The 25509-nt window shown below is 29.5% G+C and overlaps 5 protein-coding genes across 7 annotated transcripts; 3 read left to right on the forward strand and 2 right to left on the reverse strand.

The window, feature by feature from the left end:
• Window positions 1-1295: 1295 nt before the first annotated feature.
• LOC149893545 (general transcription factor II-I repeat domain-containing protein 2-like) lies at window positions 1296-1832 on the forward strand. The gene has a single exon (XM_090068954.1). It carries the CDS (start codon window positions 1296-1298, stop codon window positions 1830-1832), a length of 537 nt encoding a protein of 178 aa, XP_089925080.1.
• Window positions 1833-1879: 47 nt separating this feature from the next.
• Window positions 1880-2797, forward strand: LOC149893546 (general transcription factor II-I repeat domain-containing protein 2-like). Its single transcript, XM_090069049.1, has one exon. It carries the CDS (start codon window positions 1880-1882, stop codon window positions 2795-2797), a length of 918 nt encoding a protein of 305 aa, XP_089925175.1.
• Window positions 2798-5736: 2939 nt separating this feature from the next.
• LOC149893547 (uncharacterized) lies at window positions 5737-10397 on the reverse strand. Of its 3 annotated transcripts, XM_090101008.1 has the most exons (5): window positions 10247-10395; window positions 9663-10081; window positions 6781-6969; window positions 6292-6582; window positions 5737-6147 (listed from the first exon to the last, which is right to left on the reverse strand). In XM_090101008.1, exons 1-5 carry the CDS (start codon window positions 10332-10334, stop codon window positions 5839-5841), a joined length of 1296 nt encoding a protein of 431 aa, XP_089957134.1. In that variant the 5' UTR covers window positions 10335-10395; the 3' UTR covers window positions 5737-5838. The 3 variants fall into 3 exon arrangements, 2 of the variants coding, with proteins under 2 accessions (XP_089957134.1, XP_089957138.1); XR_016456581.1 differs by having other exon boundaries at window positions 6781-10081; window positions 10247-10397; XM_090101012.1 differs by lacking the exons at window positions 5737-6147; window positions 6292-6582 and having other exon boundaries at window positions 6781-7342.
• A 5449-nt stretch (window positions 10398-15846) lies between these two features.
• On the reverse strand, window positions 15847-17557 carry LOC149893548 (E3 SUMO-protein ligase ZBED1-like). The gene is made up of 2 exons (XM_090067609.1): window positions 16515-17557; window positions 15847-16309 (listed from the first exon to the last, which is right to left on the reverse strand). The coding sequence occupies exons 1-2, from the start codon at window positions 17523-17525 to the stop codon at window positions 15992-15994; spliced, it is 1329 nt and encodes a 442-aa protein (XP_089923735.1). The 5' UTR covers window positions 17526-17557; the 3' UTR covers window positions 15847-15991.
• Window positions 17558-23106: 5549 nt separating this feature from the next.
• LOC149893549 (uncharacterized) lies at window positions 23107-23640 on the forward strand. Its single transcript, XM_090069116.1, has one exon. It carries the CDS (start codon window positions 23107-23109, stop codon window positions 23638-23640), a length of 534 nt encoding a protein of 177 aa, XP_089925242.1.
• Window positions 23641-25509: the final 1869 nt, after the last annotated feature.

Consider the following 25509-nt stretch of genomic DNA (forward strand, 5'->3'; position numbering starts at 1 on the left):
TGCTTGAGTGTTTACTTTACCATTGTTAACAGGTAAAATGTCAATGAGTTAAGCATATTGAATGCTTGTAAAGGTAAATATAAAAGCTAACCTCCCTTTTTTTTTTCTGCCCTGACTTGCTGTTTCAGCCAATTTTTTTTTAATCAAAATGTAGAGTAAGACTAAAGCTAAAACCAAAGATTTGGTTCGTTTAACAATATAAAGTAAAATGATTATTATTATGCACACTAATGCAGCTTAACATGAAACGTTTTTGACTTATCAATAACTAGCGTTACCACCTCTTGATGCTATTACAGCCTGACAGCGCTGTGGCATACTTTCAATTGAGATCTAATCGTTTCCTGAGGGATATCTTCCCACACGCGAATAAGACTTTTCGCAGCTCGCCTAAGATGTTAAGTGGTGGATGTTGGTTTTTAACACGGCGTCCCATTATGTCCCAAAGAAGCATTTCTGGACTGCTAGCTGGTCACTCCAAAACTTCAATATTATTATAATTATTTAAGTATTGAGTTACAATAAGTGCCTTATGTTGTCTACATTACCCTGCATAAAAAGGAATCTATCTTCAATGTATGGTGCAAAAGGTACTACAAAAGGTTCTAAAATGTCTGCTATAAATTGTTGAGAAGTTAGACGTCCACCATTAACAACAAAAGGCTCTGTGCGAACTGTTAAAGATATTCCGCCCCATGCTATCAATGAGCCGCCTCCATATAAAGTGGATTCTCGAATGTTACAAGCGAAATATCATTCATTTGGTTTACTGTACACTCTTGGGCGGCTATCAGAACTTTATCCGGCCCGTCAGTTGATTGTAAAGATAATAAAAAAAACTATAAACATATATAATATTAATAAATTATATAATATATAAATTTATAAATTAATAAATTTTAAAATATTTTTTGTAAAAAAACAATCGCTTTAAATAATTAAAAATATATTAAAAAAATCCTGCCGGCAAATAATCGCAGAATTAATTTCCGGCACTGCCGGCAATTACCATTTGCGTTTTTTAATTGTAAATGACATCTTCAAAATCAAAACAACGAAAAATCGACAAGGAATGTTGTTTATTTAATGATGAATGGCAAACTAAATACTTTTTTGTTGAATGTAATTCAGTGCAGTGTGCAAAGAATATAGTTTAAGGAGGCACTATGATACAAAACATTCAAAAGCTTATAATCAGTTTGTCAACGAGGTGCGGAAAGAAAAATCAATTAAATTGAAAAATAAGTTATTTGAACAACAAGATTTGTTAAAAAGGGGCAACACTGAAACAGAAAATGGCTGCTATTGCAAGTTATGAAGTGAGTCTTCTTTTAGCTAAAAATTGTAAACCATTCAGTGATGGGGAAATTATTAAGGAATCTCTTAAAATTGTGTTCAAAAACATTTGTCCTGAAAAATTGAAAATTTTAAATAATATCTCCCTCTCAAGACAAACAATTACACGAAGAACATGTGATATTGTTGATGATCTGAGTTTGTCATTGACTGAAAAAATAAAAGCATTTCAGTATTATTCAATAGCTATTGATGAATCAACTGATATATCACAAACTGCTCAATCAGCTATTTTTATTCGTGGTGTTGATAATGATTTTCTTGTTACTGAAGAACTACTTGACATCTATCCTATGCAAGGCAAAACAACAGGAGAAGACATTTTTCTTGCCATGAAGAAAGTTTTTAAAAAGTTCAACTTGACTTACAACAGATTAATTTCAATTACATTAGATGGTGGCAGCTCTATGATTGAAAAAAAAAGGGTGTTGTTTCCAGACTGGAAAATGAAATGGCAGAAAACAACTTGTCATTAGTTAAGCTGCATTGTATTATTCATCAGCAAAATTTAACAGCAAAGACTATGGATGTGGAAAATGTAATGTCTGTAGTAGTTAAAGCAATAAACAGCATTAAGTCCAGTGCATTACGAAGTAGGCAATTTAAGGCTTTTCTTGCTGAAAATTATTCTGAATATGGTGGTCTGCTTTATTATACTGAGGTGAGATGGCTTTCTAGAGGTAATATGCTGAAAAGAACTAATGATTTGAGACAAAATATGTTGGATTTTTTCAAAATTATCAACAAAGATTATCCACCAGAGCTAGAAGAAAAAGAGTTTATTGAAAAATTTGCATTTCTAGTAGACTTGATCCAACATAACAATATACTTAACAAAGAACTGCAAGAAAAAGATCAATTAATTGGAAAAATGTACAACCTTATTCTAGCTTTTCAGTTGAAATTAACTTTGTGGGAGCAGCAGTTAAGAACTGGAAATTTCAGTCATTTTCCAACTTTGGGTGAGCTGAATCCTGGAAACACAGCAAAATTTGTTACCTGTATTGCTGAATTGAAAACAAGATTTTCAAAAAGGTTTGCAGATGTTAAGAATCATGCAGATAAAATCCAATTGTTCACAGTGCCATTCTCTGCTGATATTGAAACTGTACCAGTTAAATTCCAAATGGAGTTAATTGATCTTCAATGCAGCGATGCTTTGAGAGAAGCATATAATAAACAAAATTCATTGTTATTTTACAAAAATCTTGACCGAAATAAGTACACCAACTTAGTCAACAATGCAAAAATGATGGGTGTCTTGTTTGGTAGCACATATTTGTATGAAAGTGTTTTTTCTCGTATGAAACTTGCAAAATCCAAAACAAGATCTGTACTGACAGATACTAACTTGCAGAATACATTAAGAATCGCAACCAGTCAGTTGCCTATTGACATTAAAAATATTGTGAAAAAAAGGCAAGTTCGTGATTACCAATAAACTATAATTTGTATTATACCTAATAGCCTTGTGACCAGCATATGTTGTTAGCTAGTAAGTATGTGTGTTTGAGTGTTATTCCTTTGCAAATCAATATTTTTAAATAAAATATTTTTAAAAAACTATCTCCGGCCCCATTTAACAGTTGAAAAGCTAACTTTGGCCCTTATCAAAAAAGTTGTGGCCACCCCTGGTCTACAGAAAATCTGGGACCAGTACCTGCTGGCCGATGTCGTAAATTAAAAGCACGAAGTCTTCTTCTTATGGTATCTTGACTAGCAGTGGTCCCATGAACCTCTTCAAGTTGTATTAAGAGACTTCGTGCTGTAGTGAACCGTTATCATAGTGTTCAAAAAATTTAAAATTGCCCTTCCACGGCATTGGTAGCTCTTGGTCTGCCTTAGTCCAAGTCGTCTAGCGTAATCATTTGTCTCTACAAACCTTTGTAGAACCCTAACGATTGTTGTATGAGACACTCCAAATTTTCTATCAATTTCGCGATTTGTTAATCCTTTATTGAACATGGTTTTCTACTAGAATCAAATAGTCCTTTTAGCTATCTCTTTTGGGAATGATTTTATAGCGCTTACAGCGCCATGATGCATAGAGTTAAAAAAATATTTTCATTTAACTCATAAATAGCTGCTTATTCGTAAATTTAATTATCATTTAAAATTGAGAACAATACCATACCAAAAAAAGTTTTCTTTCATCACAAGTTTCGTAGGAGATTCATGTTAAAGAAAATATTTTAAAATCCGCTGATAAAACAAAGGATTTGTCCTTAAGTTTAGGTGTATCAATGTAAATGATGAATGTTATTTCTTTAATGTATTTTACAAAACGCATAGTTAATTTACAAAGTGAAACTTTACATGAAAGCGTTTTTGATACTGTTATTACAACATACAAGTAGCATAAACATTTTCAATTATTAGAACCATTCTGATATGGTTAAAATAATTGATAGGGTGATGCTGTTTGTAATTTGTATTATTTAGAGTGAAGTTTTTTTAAACCAAAAGCTCTCGTTTCAATAGCTACTACAAGTCGTGGTATTGTAGTAGTAGTTATTACTCATTTTAGTAGTCGCTTATATTAATTACTGTAGTAGTAGCTATTGAAGCAACAGCTTTTGGTTTAAGGTTTCTAAGCATCGTAGATGATCTTTTTAACAAAAAGATGATTAAAAAAGGTTGAGGGCTGAGGCAATCTTAGTACTAGTATTGATATTGCTTTAAAAGCCCAGAATGATAACTTAGTTTAGCAAGAAGAGTTTTTTGTTGCGTCAAGTGTATTGTCAAAGTATTGATAAATAAAAGAAGAAAAAGGGTCAAATACAAGTAAAATTAATGATGAAGGAGCGAAAATATTACTTATTTATAAAAAGAGAGAAGAAGCTATTTATTAATGGAAAAGAGTCTGGTGAAGATGGTGCTATAAGATAAAACAAAACTAAATGCAACAGAATTTTATTATAAAAGCGGCAAGAAATTTGGGTTGAATGAAAACCGAAAAATGTGTTAGCAAGTTTCTGTAGTATAGAAAAAATGTCCATGTTAAAAATTGAAAATGTTTCCCAGAATATCTTAATAAATAAATAAATAACAAGTTAAACGATATGTTAAAAATTGTTTATGAGTGAAAAGTTTGGCCAACAGAATTCATTAGACCAATTAGTTCCAGAAAGAGAAGGTCAAGAGAAAACAACAACTGAGAATTAAAATTGCATATTCTTGATAATTCACCAATTCAAGCACTCCAAAGCTAGATAGCTCCTTTTGGATTCATCCAAAATAGCGTTTGGTATGTTATTCCATTTCCAACTCTTTCTTGCTCTTCGTAAAGATAAGAAAAATACTACATTATTGCCTATTGACCTAAATGCATTTCCAGATATACCTGACTTCCAAATTGTTTTTAAAATGACTGCTAAGTTTGAAGTAAGAAATGAAATTGTTTCAGTATGCGATGAATCAAGATAGCAACAAGTCTTCGATACAAATCCTCACAAAAAAAATAATGTTAATGTTATAAAGATGCTTTTATTAGCAAAATGCACGGATTTAAAAAAATATGTTTATGGAGGTGCTCGAATATTTGATAGCATTTTCAAATTGGTCATTGGACTGCTTCGAGCTGCGTAACAAAGTACATTGCATATGCAGTTTTGGATCCTAATAGAGATGCTGCTAAACAAGTTGGTAAAAATGTATTAGATGTTTGTAAGAATGCTAAAGATGTTGTTATAAAACTGATGATTGAAAAACTTTACCGGAATACCACCTAATGAAGTGGCACAAAAAGTATATGAAAATTCAGCGGAAAATAACTTCATATGAATGTTCAAATTGAGTGAAATTTGGAATTCATTGTGCACCAATAAAAACACATGTAGAATGAGAACCACTCCATCTAGTTTAATAAAAATTGGTGCAAACGTTGCCTTTAGCCACAACAAACTTTGATAAAATTGTACTCGGATTAGTTAACTGATTACGGATTTATGGCAGTTTTAGTTTAAACTACACAGTAAATAAAAAACCCGTTATATTTTTAAAAAACATAACGGGAGTTTTCCTCGCACATAACGGTTCATTGCCGTTATGTTTAATACTTAATATGTATGAAAATAACATAACGGTTTTAGCGTTATGTTTTTTCATAGCAAAATTGCCTTGAACATAACGGTTACATAACGCCAATTAGCCGTTATGTGAGAGGAAAACTCCCGTTATATAACGCGTATTTTACCGTTATGTTTAAAACCTGATATAACGGGTATTTATCCGTTATGTTACCCGTTATGTCAAATTATAATTATTTTAAAGTAGGTTTTTTGAAACCCATGATTAATAACAGAAATTGCTAAATAAACTAACTAACATTGAACATTTTTTATGTTTATAAAAGTTAATTTAAAAAATAAAACAAATTCATCCAGTTTAATTTCCTAATATATTTATGTTAAACTATTTTTCATAATCATGAAAATCATTTACAAAATAAATGAAGAAATTAACTTAATGACATTTATTAATTCAAAAATACTTCACATTGCTGTAAAAAGATTGCAAAAGAAAAATGCATTTTTTAGAAAGTAAAGCTGATCGTCCGAAGTCGCAAATATCTTGCAAACATCCCAGAAGCTGCCCAAAACAAGAAGGATATGTCAAATATAGCAAATAGTAAACGGCCATCAAAACAACCACCATTTCACATGTACTGATCAAGGGCTGAACATCCATCTCGACACCTCTACGACTCCTTACTCCATATTCCGTTTTATTATAGATAACTTGTGGACCATACAAGCTTGGCACTCTTAAGTATTCATGTATTGAATCACACTAAAATATTATAAATACAAAATAAGTATTGCAACCATAAAAAAGAAACTATTATTAATACATTAAATGGGTTTGAATCAATGTTAAGTTTATATTTTATAGAACTGGCTTAATACCAAATAAAAAAAATAAAATAAAATTTACATCAACTTTCATAAACAATTTATCAGTTGTCTTCTTAGAAATAAGTGATTTCTGGAGCAGCATTAAACTTTCAGTATGGGTTTGCAAATCGGGAGAAATCCAAATCAACATCTTTTGAATCTTAAGAGACGAATCTTTAAAAATAGGATACAAACGAATCGCTTCTTCCAGCATCAATCCAGGAGCATATGTAACTCTTTTCGGAAATATACTATAAGTCTCGTTATTAAAAAGATGTCTGTTTAGAATAGACAGTGTTGAAAGTGATGGCTTTTTCTTATTAAGTTCATTCTAGGTGAAAGAAAGAGTTATATACATTCCTTATTTTATAACTATTTAATAAAATAAAGTAATGACCTGACACTTAATATTAATTATAACATTTCAAAATTTTTTGCGTCTAAGTTTACTTAACTAGACTATAATTTCTGATATTAGAATTAGAAATCATTTTTATCCAAAAATTAATAAACACAGAAAAAATCTTACTTCAACATCTTGTAATAGCTGTTCTTTATCTACAACTGATTCGAACAAAATTGGATTTACTGCTCGGCTACTATTATTGATGGAACTATTTACAACAGAAAAATGAGGAAATCGCTTAACCTTTAAACTATGACATTTACTAAATTGTCTTTGGCGATAATTATTAGGCAACTTTTTGAACAAGAAATCCTAATAGAAAATTAAAAACTTTAATTAAATAAATTGAATCAAACAATTTATGTATACAGCAGCAAATTTGAAAATCTGAAGTAAAATATAAAAATGATGGAAAAGGAAGGAGATCAAAAATGTAAGAAGGATATAAAGAAATGCAAGTAGACTTTAACTTTGCAAAGAATATTTTCCGTAACAATATTCTATTTTTGATATTATTATGATTAGGCGCATGCAAACAGCAAAAAGCTAATAAACAAGACATTAGCTCTCTAGATATCACCTTATCTTCAATAGAAAACTTGTTGCTCAGAAATAGTTTAATGTGAGGTGGAAAAAAATCAATGAGAGTTTGTTTAATATCACCATCAAAAGGGATTCTGTTAATCTAAAAATTTATCATTAATGTAAATGTTAAAAACATAGGAATAATAAAAAACATTTTGTATCATCATGTGAAAATTGACAAAAGAAAGCATTTACAACTACTAAAGTTGACAAAATAAAGAAAACAAATTAGACTAAAGTAATCATATTTATTGCAAGTAATATAAACTTTTTATAAAATTTCAATGCAACTATATGATAAGGAATGGCAATGCTGGGGGTACAATATAGAAAATATCCCCTTCTTTAAAATAAAATGCTGGCCAAGGAAAAGCTAAGCCTTCAGCTGCAATAGTTCTAAAAGGAACTGTGTTGTCCTCAACAGCAGTAAAAAAACCTCGTAACACATTGTAATTAAGGCACTGAAGCTGTGAGGTAATAAATACTGTTTTTTCTCCTTTTACTTGAATTTCTTTAATAATAAAAGCAGAAGATTGAAAACCATCATGAAACCATAAAGACGATTCAGGACAGTATTTAATTCCATTAATCTGGATGCAGGCAACAATATTTTTTTTTATAGTAACTTGATTTAATTCACAAAGAACTCCATTACTAATTTCTCCAAAAGAATTATAAAAAGATGCAACAGTGTTTAAAACCATACTCTTCATAGCACTTAAAGGCATATTTTTGAAATTAAAATGCCTAACATTTTTTATTACTTGATGTTTCCTCTCAAAAGCCATACACATGTGGTATCGTAGTGAACCAAATTGTCTGGATTGCTCAGGATAATGAATAAGAAAATGAAGCTTTGGTATAAACTTATCTGGGTATAAATTCATAAAAAGAGTATGATGGGCTGCAATTGTTTCTTCTAAAGAGACGAAGTAAGCCTCAGTGGTAACTGGAGAGAGACACATTTGAAGAATACGCAGCAGCTTAATAAGACACAAGAAATGACAATCAATAGTGATACTTCTTTAAAAAATTGGTAAAATACGACAAATAGAAAGAACTTGAGCACTGCCAAATTTCCCCTTAATAACCAAATCTACTATTACAGGTGGTTTTTCACTGTCTTTTGGGTATTGAAACAATTTTATAAAGTTGTTCAAGCTATCTATTGTAAAAAAACCTTTCAAAACCCCATGATTCAAGTAAAGTTCTATCTGCAAAGGTATTACACCTTCTAACAAATCATGCATTGGATCAAAAAGAACTTGCTTTGTCACATCAAATTCATTAATTTCAGATAGAACACTGTTAGATTGAACGCCATATAGTTTTGACCATTTTAAACGTTCAACTCGGGGAAGACTAGAATTATCTAGTTCTTTGACTCTCATCTTGTGTTCCTCTAAACTCCTTATTTTACACTGAGAATGTTTATTATAAACTAACATTTCTGACCTGGTTGAATTACAAACTCTACAGCACCTAACAACTTTCTTGCTAAAACCCTCTTTAAAACCAGCAATTGCATTGCAAGTTAATGAATCTCCAATAAAGTGTTTTAACTTTACCATGAATTTTTTACCATTAGCATTAGTTAAAGTTGAGGAATCAATCGATGATAGTTCATTTAGAGATTGTACCAAGTCAAGAAGAAGAGATTTCATAAAGCCTTTTACCTTAACAGATTTAGAACCAGTTATTGCTAAAGGGAATATTGAGAAAGATTTACTTAAGCAGCATTGCAGAATGTTTAACAACTGAAAATATAAAACCCACAACTTGTGCTTTCCTCTAGATTTGCCTATTGGATTAGTTACACCTAAATCATCTGAATACAATGAGATAGGTATTTCTGAAGAATACTCTAGAAACTTATCATATTCATTTGATGTAAAAATAAACTGAAGTATTTCTTTAAATGGAATAAAACATCCATGTAAACTGTTTTTGTATACTAACTGAATTTTTGGCATTTTAAAAGCAGTTTGAAAATATCTTGTTCTAGAATATTCTGTTGATAGTTCTTTACAAATTGTAGAAATCTCTTCATTTTGTGATTTATTATTAAAAATATTTTGCAAGCTTGAAAAAATAATGTTTACCACATTTTCAGAGCATCGATATTTCCCTCGCAAATGAAGAGCTAATGCAGCAAGTTGATCTTTTCTATTCTCCTTCAAAAATTGAAAATCATCCGGTTTTTCAATATTAAAATCATTATTATTGTTAATTACTTCAATTTCAGTATCAAAAGGAGCAAAACAATTTCTATTGTGAAGTTTAAAACCTTTAACACTTTTAAATTTTGAAAAACAGTTTTCACATACAACTGAACCTTCCTGACCATGTAATTTAAGATGTGATATCATTACATATTGTTTACTTGTTTGAAAACTACAATTAGAACAAGATAAAATTACTTTTTGAGATCCAGGTGGTTCAGCACTTGATTTTGGTGGTTCAGCAACTTGTGCAGCAGTTGATATTAAACTTAAATTTTGCGATCTTGAAGAAACATCTAAATCCTCAAGTACATCTTCATAATTAGAGTCTTGGTATAATGTTGATTCAGTTGGAAGTTGAGGAATAATGGATTGTTGGTTGTTAAAATCGAATGAAACAGGATCAGAGTGTCTATCTACAGCTGAAAAAACAGCTTTAACGGGAGAAAATCCCTTTAAACTTTGAACAAAAGTGCTGAGCTCATTATTTTTTGCTAAGGATACAACTTCCACTTCTAGATTTTGTTCATTTAAAATGGCAACAAATGTTTCAGAATCGACTTCACATCCATTCCACATGATGCCACTTATATCACTGTTATCAAACTTTTTAGAAGCTAAAAAAGTATAATTTTAAATTAAATAGCTCAACCATTGTTTTTGGCATATATAATAACTTGATTAGTATGAAGACAAAAATGAACTGTAAAGAATTTGAAGATTGATTAAAAAAAAAAAGAAGATTGAATAAACAAAGAATGTGCATTAAAAAATAAGCTTACCATTAGTTAAAAAGTCTGCAATATTGCTATTACTAGCAAGAACAATTTTCTTTTCACCAAGATACTTGACAACAACAGGCTTTATCATTTTGAACTGTTAATTATTGTAGAAATCAGTAATATAGTTATTATTACTTAGAAAACTTAAATTACACAAATAGTATATTTAACATTATTTAATAATCGCAATATAAAATAAAATTAATTTTAAGAATAGTAATAAGTAAAAAATGGTAAGTATTAAATAAATAGTAGTAAAGAACATTATTAAGCAACATACAAATACAGTGAACTCCTAATATCTTGAAGCCTCCAAGGGACCAAGAAAATAGTTGAATTAGCAATATTACATACATACATACATACATACATACATACATACATACATACATACATACATACATACATACATACATACATACATACATACATACATACATACATACATACATACATACATACATACATACATACATATATTGTTATTATTATTATTATTATGATTATCAATATTATTAAATAATATTAATAATATAAATAAATATATAATATTAATTATTAACAACCCAAATGTCGTTTAAATGCTAAGAAGTAACTACCTTGAGAAAATAAAATAAGAAAACTAAAACAGTAAAGACCTTATAAACAAAAATTGCAAAGATTCTTTAAACTCGCGCTATTTTTTACTGATAAAATAATCTGTTTAACATAACGGTTAAACATAACGCTTTGCAAATATATATTACTATACTAATGATTTAAGCACCATTTACGCATTATAACACTTTCAACACTATTTCAACTTAACATAACGGTAAACATAACGCCAAAATTTTCGTTTACCGTTATGTAACCGTTATTTTTGCGTTATGTTTTTTGCTGTGTATGTTAGTTTTTTGCTACTTGCATCTCAAAACGTTACCGATTACTGTGATATTTGGTCACTAATTGCAAAATAATAATTACATGAGTCTTCAACTATGTAATAGCAACAATTTTTATTATAATTGTTTAATTGCTTCATGCATCGTCTTTTTTTATTTTAGTATTGGTTAGCTGATTAAGGCGTGGTTTGACTTGGCTTATGCACAGCGTAAAAATTTCAGCATTTCAAAAGGTATAAACTATTGCCATAGAGAAAAACATGCTAATAAATGATTGAAAAGCTTTTCTAAGGATACCTGCATAAAAAATAAAAAATATCTATTTCTCTTAAAATAGAAAAGCTGTGAGTAAACAAATTATTTGTTATATTGACTAAGATAATTGACTTAGAAAATTTAGATAAAACTAAGATAACTGATCGCTGAAAAGTTCGGAGGGCCAGTCTGAAGAAAATCAATCTATACAAATTAGAGTTGTTTTGAAACAAAAGTTATAGAAGTTTTATAAAAATAATTGCAGAGGCACAATAAGAAAAAATCTCTATCAAATGTTTTCTAAAAGTGCAATAACTTTTGAAGGAGAGGAATGTTATGAAGGAGAGAATAGTCTTTTGAAGAGCAGTAAAAATCTGTCTCATCAAATAAGATCTCATCTAAATTGTCAATATGTGTGACAAGTTTGAATTTAAATAGCTATAAATATCTTAAAATTTCTAATTGTTAACGATATCAATAGTTTAAATAGTTATAAGTATGTTGATAATTGTGTTAAGTGGATTGTTATCCAAAATAAATTTTGGTTAGATTTTCAAAGAAGCAGAGTTTGATTTAGTAAAGTTAAATTTAGTGAATTAACACAATTCCAAATCGAGAAAAAATTCATGATGAAAATCAAAAGTTCTATTAAATAAATGTTTAAGACAGCTTAATGTTTTTCGAGTTGATCGAATATGCCAACTGTACAAGACCAAGATCAATATCAGTGATTCTCGGGTTTCAAAAGGACTTTGCGAAGTGAGCAGAACTACTTTGCGCAGGAAACAAGAGGGAAAAGAAATTGGACTCCCAGTTTGATTGATTTGAAGTAAATTCAAGAGAGATTTGAAACTAGAGGCAGAATATATTCTTTTAACATTTACAATTTCGAAATAATTATAATATGTTAATACCGATAATAACGGACTATCAAAGTCACTCAAATACTTTGTCTTATAACGATTGGACTCATGCCTAAAGTGTCTTGCTTTAACTGAACTAAGCTCTTTTAAAATCTTCTCTTTCTCTTTTTCCAAAAATCTTTCTTAAAATCTTCTTCAAATAATTGTCTTTTTAGTTTCTCCCTAGATCTTCTGAAATTTATTACAGATTTTTTAAAAAAAATCTTCTTTTAATTTTCTCTCTCAAAAAAAAAAACAAAGCGAAACGAAGTTACAAATTAAAACTGGAACTCAGCAACATCAAAATATCATCTGCTTGCAATAGCCACACATAGTAAGTCATGTTAAGAAGAAATTAAATGGGAGAGAACTAAAGCTCTTAAAGTAAAGACAAAAAAATTTGATCGGAAGATTCGTGAGGCTCTTGAGATACAGAGGCACTAATGCTCCCCTCTAAATGGCGGTATTAATCTCGATAATGGCCAAATTGTAAAAACTTAACTTTGGACACCATTTTTCACGTTTTTACGTAAGGATAACAAAGAAAGAAGTCATTCAACTCAAAATTGTGATCAGAAAAACCTGGTCTTCTCACTGATAACAACGTAAGGATAACAAAGAAAGAAGTCATTCAACTCAAAATTGTGATCAGAAAAACCTGGTCTTCTCACTGATACAAAGAGCAGGTTTCTCCTCTGCGATTCTTACTTTAAAGCGGCTTCTAAACATAAACTTAAGGTAGATTTTCTACAGTTAAAGCAGTTTTGACCTTAAGAAGCATGGCGGTAGGCAACAGGAGCTCAAATTTTTATGTCACCTGGGAGTTCTTGATTTAAGAAAGTTAGTGAAATTTTTCATAAAGCTTCCTCTGAGAAGACTGATGAACGAGAATGTTTTTTCGCTTAAACAACTTTTTATCAAGCTATGTATTGCCTAATAACAGTTTATATATAAAAAATAAAACAGTCTATAAATAAAATTGACCAAAATTGTTCAAAATGTCAATTAGAAAAATCTCTTTTAACTTTGGCATTTTTTGTCTAAATACTTTTCGATTACATGCGTTATCCAGGCACATGCTACCCGTTCATTTGGATAGGCTCCAAAGGGTTTTATTTGTAGGAGTTAGCGCTCTGCATATGATATAGGTTTCGGTTGGTTTGTGAATGTTTCATTAAATGTGGTTCATTTTGTCTATTATTATCAGGCATGCATCCAACGGTAAGATAATTTGGTAATCCAAATAAGCATCACTATTATCATATTGATATTTCTTCTTTATAATACAAAAAAAATTTTATGCTGCTTATTGATAAAGTTCATTCTTACATAAAACTTGGATGCTCGTCATTATCCTCCACATGCATTATAAGATGATATAAATGTTTGTTAACAGTGTGAATCCCAACAATTTTAGATATTTAAATTAGGTGTTCGGCAATCATAGTCAATTTTTGAGTGTTTAACAATGTAACATCCTTACTTCAGTTTATATTCTTCTAGGTTCATTTTTATTTTCATCTGAGTTTCTGGTGCGTAATCCTAGAATTAATGTTGTTGAACACTTTGTCCTTGAGTAGAGACATTATTTTGATACTTAAACAGATCTTATTGGTAATTGAGTTTCCGTGTAGTCTTTACTAATTATCAATTATGAAAAAGTCTTTGAATGAAGCTCCGAATCACTAAGTTTTTAATTTTTCTTTCATACAAATATTATAAACGCTGGCTTCTTATTTTAGGAAAACGTTCCGAACCATTTTAAGTCCGTTAAAGATGGTGCTCGGCAAACTTACAAAAAAAAAAAGCCTATTAAATGTAATTATGTATGCAACCAATATAAATTTATTGTTTTTTCAAATTATATTTACAGATGTTTCTGCTAAGAAACAAATGTGGGATGCTAAAATGATGTCAGTGTGATCCGCTGCTCCAAACAAAACTTTATTGTATACCAAATATTATATACCAAACAAAATTTTATTGTATTCTTTAACTAGCTTTTTTAGGGAAAAAATGGAAATGAAATGTTAAAAGTTCAATCTTTTTGCATGATCTGTACACTATAATGATATTTACTAAAAAACTTTATTGATGCTTAACAAGAATGTCAACCATGAACTGAAACTGCTGCACATGTTTTTCTTTCCCTTTTGCATCACTCCATTTGGTTGTCGTACAAACTATATGTTAATACGAATTAAGCGACACCTATATTTCATAAGTTTTTACTGTTTCTCAAGATAAAGTTCATCGGAATGTAACCGAATGCTTACGAAACTGAATTGAATACTGTTGAGACGAAAGATAAAAAACCAAAAATCAATTCAGCAGCAGCAGTCTCAAAGCTTTTAATTTGACTTTAATGCGTGAATTCCTCGAACACAACAACCCCAACGCTTGCAGCTTTTTAGAAGGAACATTTCTTATGAAGAAAGTAGCACGCTTTCCTTCTAAGCCCAGTCACAATTTTATACACTCTCCTCAATGCAATATTTCTGTCTTCTGAAAACAAAATATAGTGAGGTAGAAAATTAAAACAATTGGCAGTGATAAGTTTATAATGTCGATTTTTATTCATAAAAAGCTGATACTCATAAACTTAAGAATGCTAAAGTTTATCCACGTTAAACTTTCGTTCTTAGAATTTTTATCCACGTTAAACTTTAAAGTATTGGTAAAGAACGAAAGTTTATCCACGTTAAACTTTCGTTCTTAGATATTTTTCTTAGATATTTATTACCAATTCTTATTACCAACAAATAAATTATAAATTACAAGCATAATTAAATTTATATTATATTAAAATTATATTTAACATTATATCAAAATTATAATTAAATTGTAATATTGTATTCCACAAGTTAAACTTTTTTTTAAAAAAAATCCTTTTTTAGAAACTCTATACACAATAAATATATGTCTTTGAGTTTATTAATTAATGTATTTAATCAAAAATATAAAATGTTTAATAATTAAACTCAAGGAGAAAAAATGTTCAAACATTTTCATTAATAAAGCCGAAAGAATTTATCAGAAATAATAAAACGATAGATGTAACTTGTTTAATTTTTGCTTTTGAATAACTGTGTAAACTGACTTTTCGCCATTTATCAGAAATAATAAAACGATAGATGCAACTTGTTTAGTTTTGCTTTTAAAAAACTGTGTAAACTGACTTTTCACCGTTTACCATAAACGTTGAAAAATTTGGAATCGCTATTTTTTAGGATATTAGTGCATTTGAAGCAGGTAGTGTACAAAGCCTCTGGAAGTAATTTTAGGATGCCTGGAAAAGTTTAAACTGTGAAATTATGCAAAAATTGGTGTCCATTATACATGCTAAAGGGGGTCACATTGATAAAAGCAAAATTTGATTTAAATTTTTGTTAATTATGTATGTTGCATTTTAATAAAATGAATCAGAATTAATAATTTGTTTAAATTAGGGCTTGCATGCAATTAAAATTTTTAATCGCAATTAATCGCACGATTAAATTTTTTGATCATAATTAATCGCGCGATTAATCGAACATTATAATTTAAATAAATAAAGGAAACAAACAGGAAAAGTTTTTTAAATCATTTGATCTATTTGCATGCAAATGATAAAACATCATAAAAAAGTTCTAATTATAGTTTATATTGTTTCTAATACAACCAATAAAAATAAAATATTTTAAAAACTTGAAACAAAAAATTTCTTAAAGCCAGTCTTTTAAACATAATAACATGTTCAATGAATCTGGCAGCAGAGATGATCTGTGCTTGTCTGCAATGAATCCAGCGGTTGAAAACAGTCTTTCGCATGGAACTGTAGTCGCTGGAACTGACAAATATTTCTTTGCGATTGTTGCTAATCGAGGATATGAACCTTGATGTAGCTTCCACCACTGAAGAGGATCTGAATCCATTTTGGCGCAGGGTTCTTTTCGATATCGACTCACTTCATCTTCACTTGGGGAATCAACTTCATCCAGATCTGGTAGATTGAATGCCATTTTAAAATTTTTTGCTGATGGCTGTTGCAAAATAATTATTCAAATATTACCATAAATAAAGCATATAGATATTATCTAACTATTTCAATTAATATTATAGTACTCATAGAGTTTTATCTATCATTAAAACGATTATTTTAATAAATGCAATTTTGAATCTATTATTATGTCATTAGAATAATTCAATAAAAAAACAATATCAAATTTATTACTACAAAATGCTCACCTCTTTTGGTTCTTGTTCTATTGATACTGGTCTGAGGTCTGAAACAGATTCAAGAAGCTTCGATAATCTCTGCCAGACATTTGATCTTTCATTTGAAGCTATAAACGATAAATTTTTAAATCTTGAATCCAATGCTGACGAGATTTGCAACCAACTATCATTCGAAAAATCATTAAATCTGCGCTCCATTTCATTTACAAATTTTTCTTTAAATAGCGCGATGTAACGAGGATCATCATCTTGAATAACCATTTCACGTGATAAGTGGCATATAATTGGTAAAACCACCGAACTAGATACGTATTTATTACCACCTAACAATTCTGAAGCCACTTTGCATGGTTGCAAAACATCAGCAATTTTCTCCATTTTTTCCCATTCTCTTTCTGTCAAAGTCTGTAAGTAATGGTTTTGCTCATCAAGTGTTACTGTGATGGCTTTTTTATGTTTCAACATACGTCTCAGCATATCATACATGCTATTCCACCTTGTAACAACATGCTGAATTAGATTTTCTTGTGGCAGGTCGAGGTCAATCTGATTTTCATGTAATTCCATATTATTTGCTGGACTATGTTTAAAATGTCCAACAATTCTGTGACATTTAGCTAGTGTTATGTCAAATGCAGTCTCTTCAATGGCAGATTTTATAATTAGCTGAACGGTATGTGCGAAACATGGAAGATGTTTGAAGGGAAAACTTGATACAGCCTTTACAATGTTTCTATCGTTATCAGTACCAATAGAAAATATTTTTTCAAATAATCCCCATTCATCTGCAATATTTCTGATGTGGGTTGAAACATTGTCACTGGTGTGTCGGTCCAATGTTTGATGAACACCTAAGGCAAATGAGTTCAACATCCAGTTGTTATCTATCAAATGACATGTTAAACCAAGGTAACTGACATTACCCATTGAAGACCAATGATCACAGGTAATTGCTATACTAATAGCCATGTTTACGAGGTCTTTTTTTTTCTTCTTCTCATCTTCATAGAGTGTTTGCATTTTAATTTTAATTGTGTTTTGACAGGGAAGATTGTAACTGTAGTCGGACGTTGCTGTTCGAATGACATTCGTCAAACCTGGATCTGTAACAATGTTGAGTGGTCGACAGCTACTGGCAACCCAGCAAACAATGGCTTCCGTAATTTCCTTTGATTTATCTGCAGAAATTTGTTTATTTACGCCATTTTGTGATTTAATACTGTCCTCAATTGTAAGTTGTTTTGAGGAACTCACGATCTTGTTTTGATTTTTACTAGTAGTTGCGAAGAACACGTGTTTACTGTTCAAATGAGGAGCGGTTAAATCCTGATATGCGGATGACAAAAGTAATACTTCAAAACAATGTTTTGAAAACACACCGCGTATATCTTTTTAAATGGATAATTTACGGTTGTTTACTTAAATCGTGTTAAAACGCTTCTCCAATTTAAAAAATTTTCGAATTCTTAAAGTTCTTTAAATAATTATTTTTCTCTGTAAATTCATTTTATAAATGATACTCAATTTAATTTAAAATTTTTTTGTTTTTGCTACTATTATCAAAGAAGTAATTTGTATTTAAAAGAAGTTTATGTGATAATTAGTATTATAAACACAATTAAGGAGACCATGGAATTGCTCTACACCTTTTCAAAATGTAATTGAGAACTTGAAAATTGTAATTCAGAAAAGTAAGACGTGATTTAGAAATACAACATGTAATTTAGAAATCGCGATATGCAATCAAGAAACACAACATGTTTGAAAATTCACCGACTCAGTTAAATTATTTGTGTTTTATTTATTATTCATCTAAAATCTCAATTAAATTTTTCACAAAAATAAAAAAAATTTTAATTGACACCCAATAACATTTTTCCAGTTACCGCCTAAACCTCAAATGTCTTTTTCATTTTGTGTCATTTCATTTCATGACTTTACATATCCTATTGATATTATATTATTTTCAGCCATAAATTACAATGTATATTAGGACTACAAAATTCAAAATACAAAGAACTTTGTCTTCTTTATACTTTCTTTAATTACAACTATCATGTTCTCAATTACATTTTTTTGATTTCTTATTAACAACTTTCATTTTCTCAATTACATCTTGAAAAGGTGTATATTTGTGAAACGTCAAAGGGTGAACAAAGGGTGAACAAAGGGTGAAACGGATAACTTTGAATTTTGTCTTGCACAACAAATTCAATTTTTTCTGATTTCAAAACACTATTTATATTTGCACTTACTTTTATATATTTAAAAGTGCACAAAAACCTTTAAAGATTTAAATCTTTAAGAAACGTATTTTGAAATTTAGAAATGAATTATGAACAATAATTGATACACTTTGGCATTAACTCTGTTAATTTATATATCTATACCTTATATAATATGTTTAAACCATGTTTAAAAATCCAAGGACAAGGTTGTCTTATAATAGAACTGTTTACTTTATTTTTTTATATTATTCAAACAAAAAAAACACAAACAAACGCAATCTGAAATAAAGAAACTTTGAGGTCAGGAAGAAATACATATGTAAAATAAATAAGAAAATCTAGATGTTAAATTGATTCAACTGTTGAATATTATTAACTAATCTTTATGCTATATTTACACTTATATTTGGAATCGTTAAGTTTATAGTTGAAATCCCAATTGTAGCAAGTTTATTGGAACAGCTTTTGTGAGTTACTCCATCAACAGTGCTAAGAGATTTTTTGTCTTCATTATTATTCAGCTTTTCGGTCCTAAAGATACTTTCTTTCTCATAAGTAGTGGGTTTACAAAAACGCACATTAGTTTTTTCTTTTCTTTTTTTCTTTGTTGAAACAAAATTTGTTTGAGGCTTAATTCTTTTGTTGGAAGCAACTAATGACGACGTCTTTATTTCTTTCACTGAATGATATTTTGACATTGCATCAAAAGTGTTTATTGTAGTTGTTATCTAAAATAGATTCCAATATATATGTGTGTGCGTGTGTATATATATATATATATATATATATATATATATATATATATATATATATATATATATATATATATATATACATATATATATGTAAATATATACACATATATGTATGTGTGTATATATTTATATATATGTATGTGTGTATATATTTACACACACACACGCACACACACACACACACACATATATATATATATGTAAATATATACACATATATACATATATATATAATATATTTAATTGTGTGTGTAAGTGTGTGCGTGTGTTTAATGTAAAACTAATAACTGTTAAAAAGATTGATATGGTTCATTACTCACTTGTTTTCCAATGTATTTTAAAGCTTCAATATCCAAGTTGCTACAGTTGTTAACACGGTGCATCAAGGTATGGAGCAAGTTCACTGTCTTAGACTTTGTTTCTTCAAATTTTGAAACTTTGTGTAATTTCTCTAGGTTGCATTTTATTGAATTTATTTTGTTATAAGAGTATCCATCCTGTAGTTCAACTGAATTTTTAGCTTTATCATCAACTTTATTGTTCACAGCTAAAAAGTCCTTAAGCAGATGTACACGTTTACACAAAGTATTTTTTATGAGAAAGTCAGAACAATTGCAATGGAAAGTATGTGTACATACAAAACAGGTTATACACTGCAACCGACAACCTACTGTATTGCACTTGTCTGACAGTCTTGTTGCAACATATTTATTTTGCCCATCTTCAGAGTTGATTAGGAAAACATTTTCATCAGAAGTCTTGTTTATGGCTGTATAAGACATTTTTTTACTACTCAAATGTCTGTCATAAATGTTTTGCATACGTTGTGTCAAAGAACCTTTAGTTAATTTTATCAAGCGAGAAAATAATTTATCTCTTGAAAATTTAAGAAGATTCACAAGAACTGTGTCAACACATTTATTACACTTTCCTTTTAAATAGTTGTATTTAAAAGTTCTATGGAATGCCTCAACAAACATATTTGTATTTATACCTTCACCAACGCGGTAGCAATAGGCCCAGCTTTTTGTCACACAAATCCAGTATTTTAAAAAATACGCTTTAAACTCACTAGTAGCATGGGATTCTAGCCTATTAATGAGGGATGATAATTTATCTTGGAAAAGAATTTCATTTGTTTCCTCAAGAACTGTTCTAAGCATTTTGTAAACAACTGTTTCAATTTCAAAATTTTTAATTTTTTTTCGCAATTCTTCTTTCCATGCTTTGGAAATTTTTCCAGCATTTCCTTCTGTGCCTCTGTCTGGATTACTATGATAAAATCTTCATCTTTAAACTCGTGCTGAGATGAAGCTTGGCCTAAAATATAATTTTTTATAAAAACGATTTTATTAAGATATTAAAAAAAGAATTTTGTTTGCTAAATTTGCTAAAATTGCTAAATTTTTGCTATCAAAACCTTTTAAATAAAAATACAAACAAATTAATGCTATATATTTAACATAGCATTTGACATTTTTCAACTAATATTTTTAGCCACAATTAGCAGACTTACTTGCTTTATTATCAAAATTGAGTAACTCGATTCTGAATTCAATATTATGACTTTGATTGAGGTGTTTTCGCAAATCTTTGATTTTATGGAACCGATGTCCACATTGAATACATAAACAATTTCCACTGTGACTAACATCGCTGACTCCATGGAGCTTGATCATGTGTCTTTTTAAATCATATCGACGTGTGAAAGTACTTTTACAATTGTCATATCCACAAGAAAACAGAGAAGTCTTCATTTTTCATTGTCAGTTATTGTAGACAACCGTAAATTATCCATTTAAAAAGATATACGCGGTGTGTTTTCAAAACATTGTTTTGAAGTATTACTTTTGTCATCCGCATATCAGGATTTAACCGCTCCTGTTCAAATGATACTGAAGCGTTGTAAGACTTCGGTGATATGCAAATTCTTTGGAACAATATTTACAGATAACCAATTTTTTTGATTCGTCTTTAAAAATAAAGGCTCCGTTGAGGATAGATTGATCGCCGTTTGAACCCATAATTTAAATTATTAACAAATAAAGTTCATCAGGATAAGATATTAAAATTTTGGAAATTTAATAAATTTATTAACAAAACAACAACGCGATCAAAAAACAATTTCGAAAACAAAAATTATAAGGTAAGAGAGACATAATTGAGACAAATAAAACAAAATGGCATCATCAATGAGTAAACATTGATTAGAAATAAGAAAGTGGTATAAAAATTTCTTTATTGCTCAAAAATTATTTTTTGATGCTAACCAAAATTAGCATCGCCAAAATAATTTATGATCTAATCTAATCGTCAGGGTTAGGGTTAGGGTTTTATGAAAATTTATGAGTTAAAAAATTTCATCTGCGTTAATTTTTTTAACTTGCGTTAAATTATTATCGCTTTAACGCGTTTTTAACGCGTTAACTTTGCAAGCCCTAGTTTAAATATTATGTAAGTGATTGTTAAACATAAAATCTTCACAGCATATATTTTACAACCTAAAGAACAAACGGAGAGATTATAGTAGCAAAATTAGATTTATAAACAATGAAAATAAAACTATTAGTAATATAAAAGTAAAAAAACAACCTTTAAAATGCAAAATACAAACAAAACATTAACTATTTAAATTTTATGTAAAGTTGGAACGAGTGCAGCAGGATTAATAGCATTACAAAAATATGCTCCAGCTTAAAACTGTATCACATTCAGAAAAAGTACAAAAACAAAAAATGTTGTCGACGTCTTAAAAAACATAAACAAAAATATAATTCATTCCCACAAAGTAAACAACAATTATCATTCCTGCAGCATCTCAGTCATATACAAAACTAAGTTTTTTATAAACAAAAGAAAATAATAAATGTATGTCTGAAATAAAAAAAAATTTTATTGCGAGAGACAATATTTATTTTTTACAATTAACAATACAAATTACAATTAACAATATTATTGTTAATTGTAAACAGCTCATCCAGTTATGACTTTATTTAAATGAATAAAAATTGTAATAAATCATGGTAAAATCAGCTCAAATAAGCTTTTCTTTCAAAGTAATTCAGTTAAAAAACATGGTAAATTTGTACTGGTTAAATAAATAAGGATTCTGTTGATTCTAAACGTTAGTTTAATGTTAAGAATAAACATTGTATTGTTTATTCCTAAAACTAAACTAGCAAATATATATGTTTAAACCAGAAGTCCGTTTAAACCTATACATTTTTACGTTTAATTAAAATGAATTTAAAAAAAAAGAAAAACATTGGGTAAACGTCCAGTGTTCGTTATATGATGTTTAAGGTGAACGTTCAAGAGCTGTCAAAATGACGTTCGTATAACGTTTGCACTGAATGTTATGTCAACGTTCGCTGTTTGGTATTTGAACGTTCGTATTGAACGTTCAAGAACTGTAATTCGGAGTTCACAGAAGTTAGTTCACCTAACGTTCGCGGCGAACGTCACGCAAACCTAAACGAACGTTGTGGGAACGTTTTTTGAACGTTAATTGTTAGCTGGGTAGATAAGAATAAAATTACCAACTCTACAGCTAATAAAGGAATCAAGTGGTACTTTAACGCTCCACTAGGACCTCATCTTGGTGGTGTGTTCGAAATAATGATCAAGGCTGCAAAACGTGCAGTATCTGGAATACTTGAAAAGGCCGATATTACTGATGAAGAACTCCATACGGCCTTTACAGGTGCTGAGAGTTTATTGAACTCCCGCCCATTAACGTATCAGAGTGCTGATATAAAAGATGATGTTCCATTGACTCCTAATCATTTTTTAACTGGACAAGTGGGAGGACAATTCGCTCCCGACTCAAGTCAATCAAAAAATTATCATCCTAAAACACGTTGGCGTCGAGTACAAGAATTATTACGTCACTTTTGGAAAAGATGGTTGCGAGAATGGCTTCCCTCTTTATCAAAGCGGTATAAATGGAATCAAGAAAGCCGAAAAATGAAAATAGATGATATTGTATTAGTCATTTCTCCGGATACAGCCAGAGGACATTGGCCGCTCGGTAGAATTACAGAAGTATTTGAAGGAAAAGATGGACGTGTAAGAGCTGTAAAAGTTAAAATTGGCGAAAAAGAATTTATACGACCAATTACAAGATTGTGTCTTCTTGAGTTCGATAATTGAAAAGGTTTGATAGACTGGAGTCTATCAAAGAGGGGGAGAATGATCGGAAGAAATTTACGTTAACGCTATTTTTGTAACTTATTATGGGACATTCCGATCTTAATTATGCGTGGTTGTGGTATTTGGGTGCTTTACCATAAGTGCTATATATAGCCCATTTATGAAGATTGATAAAAATAATTTAGCTATTTTAACCGATTAAAACTGTATAAATAGAGTAAAAATTTATTAAGAACATGTTGATTAAAAAGTAACAAAAGCGGTGTTGATCTTCAAAATTTAATATAATACGCAATCGGTATTAATCTTGATCACCTTCGGATCACCTACTTTATACTATAGTCAGACAGTGCCTTCTTTATAACCTCCGTCGACAAAAGTTTCTTTACTGCAAATAGAATGCAGTTTTCTTGACAGTTAGAAAAACCAGAACTCGTTGCTATACAATTATGTCTAATGGCACAAGTAATACTCTTTTGTGTTGAAGTTATTTTGTCCCTAAATCATTTAAACTAAAAGTGGAGAACGATTTCTTCATTTATAGAAAACACTATTTCTGGTAGACTCTCGTTAAGTTTCCTTTCTTAAAAAATATACACTCTTGTTTTAAATCTAGTTGATTTCGGCATCTTATTTCTGAAAATGCTTTAACAGTATTTTAATTTAAATTAATATAAAAAATGTTGATTGTCTGCAAAAATATTTGCTAAAAGTCATGTGAAATTATCTAACTAGGGGGGGTTGAGCCCCCTTTCTATATGAAACATAAAAATTATAAAAATGCTTATTTAGATTGTTTCTTATGGAAATTTTCCTAAATAGATGAACAAATTAGTCTCAGTTATAAATAATAATCCGTCATTTTTAAGTAAATATTGGTTTTTTAGTGACTTTTTGCCAGTTATGGTGACTAAACTCATCCATAAATCATTCCGCGCAATACCTGAAATTGAAAGCAGGGCTAAAATATAGTCTAGAAAAAAATTACTCTTCTAAATTAATTTTTAAGGTCCCTACCAGTTATCTGAAGAATGGTAGGTTTTTACGCACAAATTGGAATGCCGGAGACCTTAAAAATTATCTGAGGTGTTAGCGAGCTGAATTTTATCTTTTGTTTTAAAAAAAATTTTTTAGAAAAGATTTTGTTAAAGTGTAGCATCAGCACATGATTTACAATTTTCCTTCATCTTTCGGAAGTCCGCAGTTATATAAATAAATTAATAGCTGATTATTTTTTATAAGATAAAAGTGTCAAATATCTGTGAATTGAAAACTTTGCTTTTAATTTATTTTAATCCACTTCGATTGTAAGATCCTTGTAATGATTTATAACTAAAAAAATATAATGTAAAATTATTAAACAAATGCATTCTCATTTTTCAATGACTTAATCATCCAAAAACAGTATTAAAAATGAGCTTTTTTTACATTCACAGATCAATGAGATATTAACATTATACAAAACTCTTAAATACGCACATTTTATCACGTGATTATTAAAAAAAGCAAAGTATTTTCATGACTTGTGAGCGAAAAATGAGCGATTTGGAACTAGCATGGATTTAAGTTTGTATATTAACTTTACTTTGTACTTTGTACTTTTTACTGTGAATTTTGGGGCAATGGAATATGGATTAACGTGTATCATAAACTAGTAGTTTATGGAACGTTTGCATTTTTTCGGTATCTCGCTATGAAAATCAAGAATATAAAATTCTTAATTCTTGTACGTATACACCATTTCTACTACGGTATAGCTATCTAGTTAGATTTAAAGCACATAGGATTGGATAATTAGCCGCTAAATGGTAATAAAATAATTATAAAAAATATATATATAGGAAAAAGTTAGAGAAATGTAAATTGCAG

Source organism: Hydra viridissima, unplaced genomic scaffold (assembly GCF_058129835.1).
Source record: "Hydra viridissima isolate aposymbiotic clone 2 unplaced genomic scaffold, HvirCarnegie_v1 scaffold_1, whole genome shotgun sequence".
Taxonomy (NCBI): domain Eukaryota; kingdom Metazoa; phylum Cnidaria; class Hydrozoa; order Anthoathecata; family Hydridae; genus Hydra; species Hydra viridissima.

Bases quoted from the DNA above. Each gene is read 5' to 3' on its own strand.
- LOC149893545 (XM_090068954.1), top strand. From the start codon at position 1,296: ATGGCTGCTATTGCAAGTTATGAAGTGAGTCTTCTTTTAGCTAAAAAT.
- LOC149893548 (XM_090067609.1), bottom strand. From the start codon at position 17,525: ATGCAAACACTCTATGAAGATGAGAAGAAGAAAAAAAAAGACCTCGTA. The intron at 16,310-16,514 runs GTGAGCATTTTG...ATTTTGCAACAG, and splicing joins TAGAACAAGAACCAAAAGAG to CCATCAGCAAAAAATTTTAA.
- LOC149893547 (XM_090101008.1), bottom strand. From the start codon at position 10,334: ATGATAAAGCCTGTTGTTGTCAAGTATCTTGGTGAAAAGAAAATTGTT. The intron at 6,970-9,662 runs GTAATTTTATCT...ATTTTCTATTAG, and splicing joins AACCACCTGGATCTCAAAAA to GATTTCTTGTTCAAAAAGTT. The intron at 6,148-6,291 runs GTAAATTTTATT...ATAATATTTTAG, and splicing joins AATTGTTTATGAAAGTTGAT to TGTGATTCAATACATGAATA.
- LOC149893546 (XM_090069049.1), top strand. From the start codon at position 1,880: ATGGATGTGGAAAATGTAATGTCTGTAGTAGTTAAAGCAATAAACAGC.
- LOC149893549 (XM_090069116.1), top strand. From the start codon at position 23,107: ATGATCAAGGCTGCAAAACGTGCAGTATCTGGAATACTTGAAAAGGCC.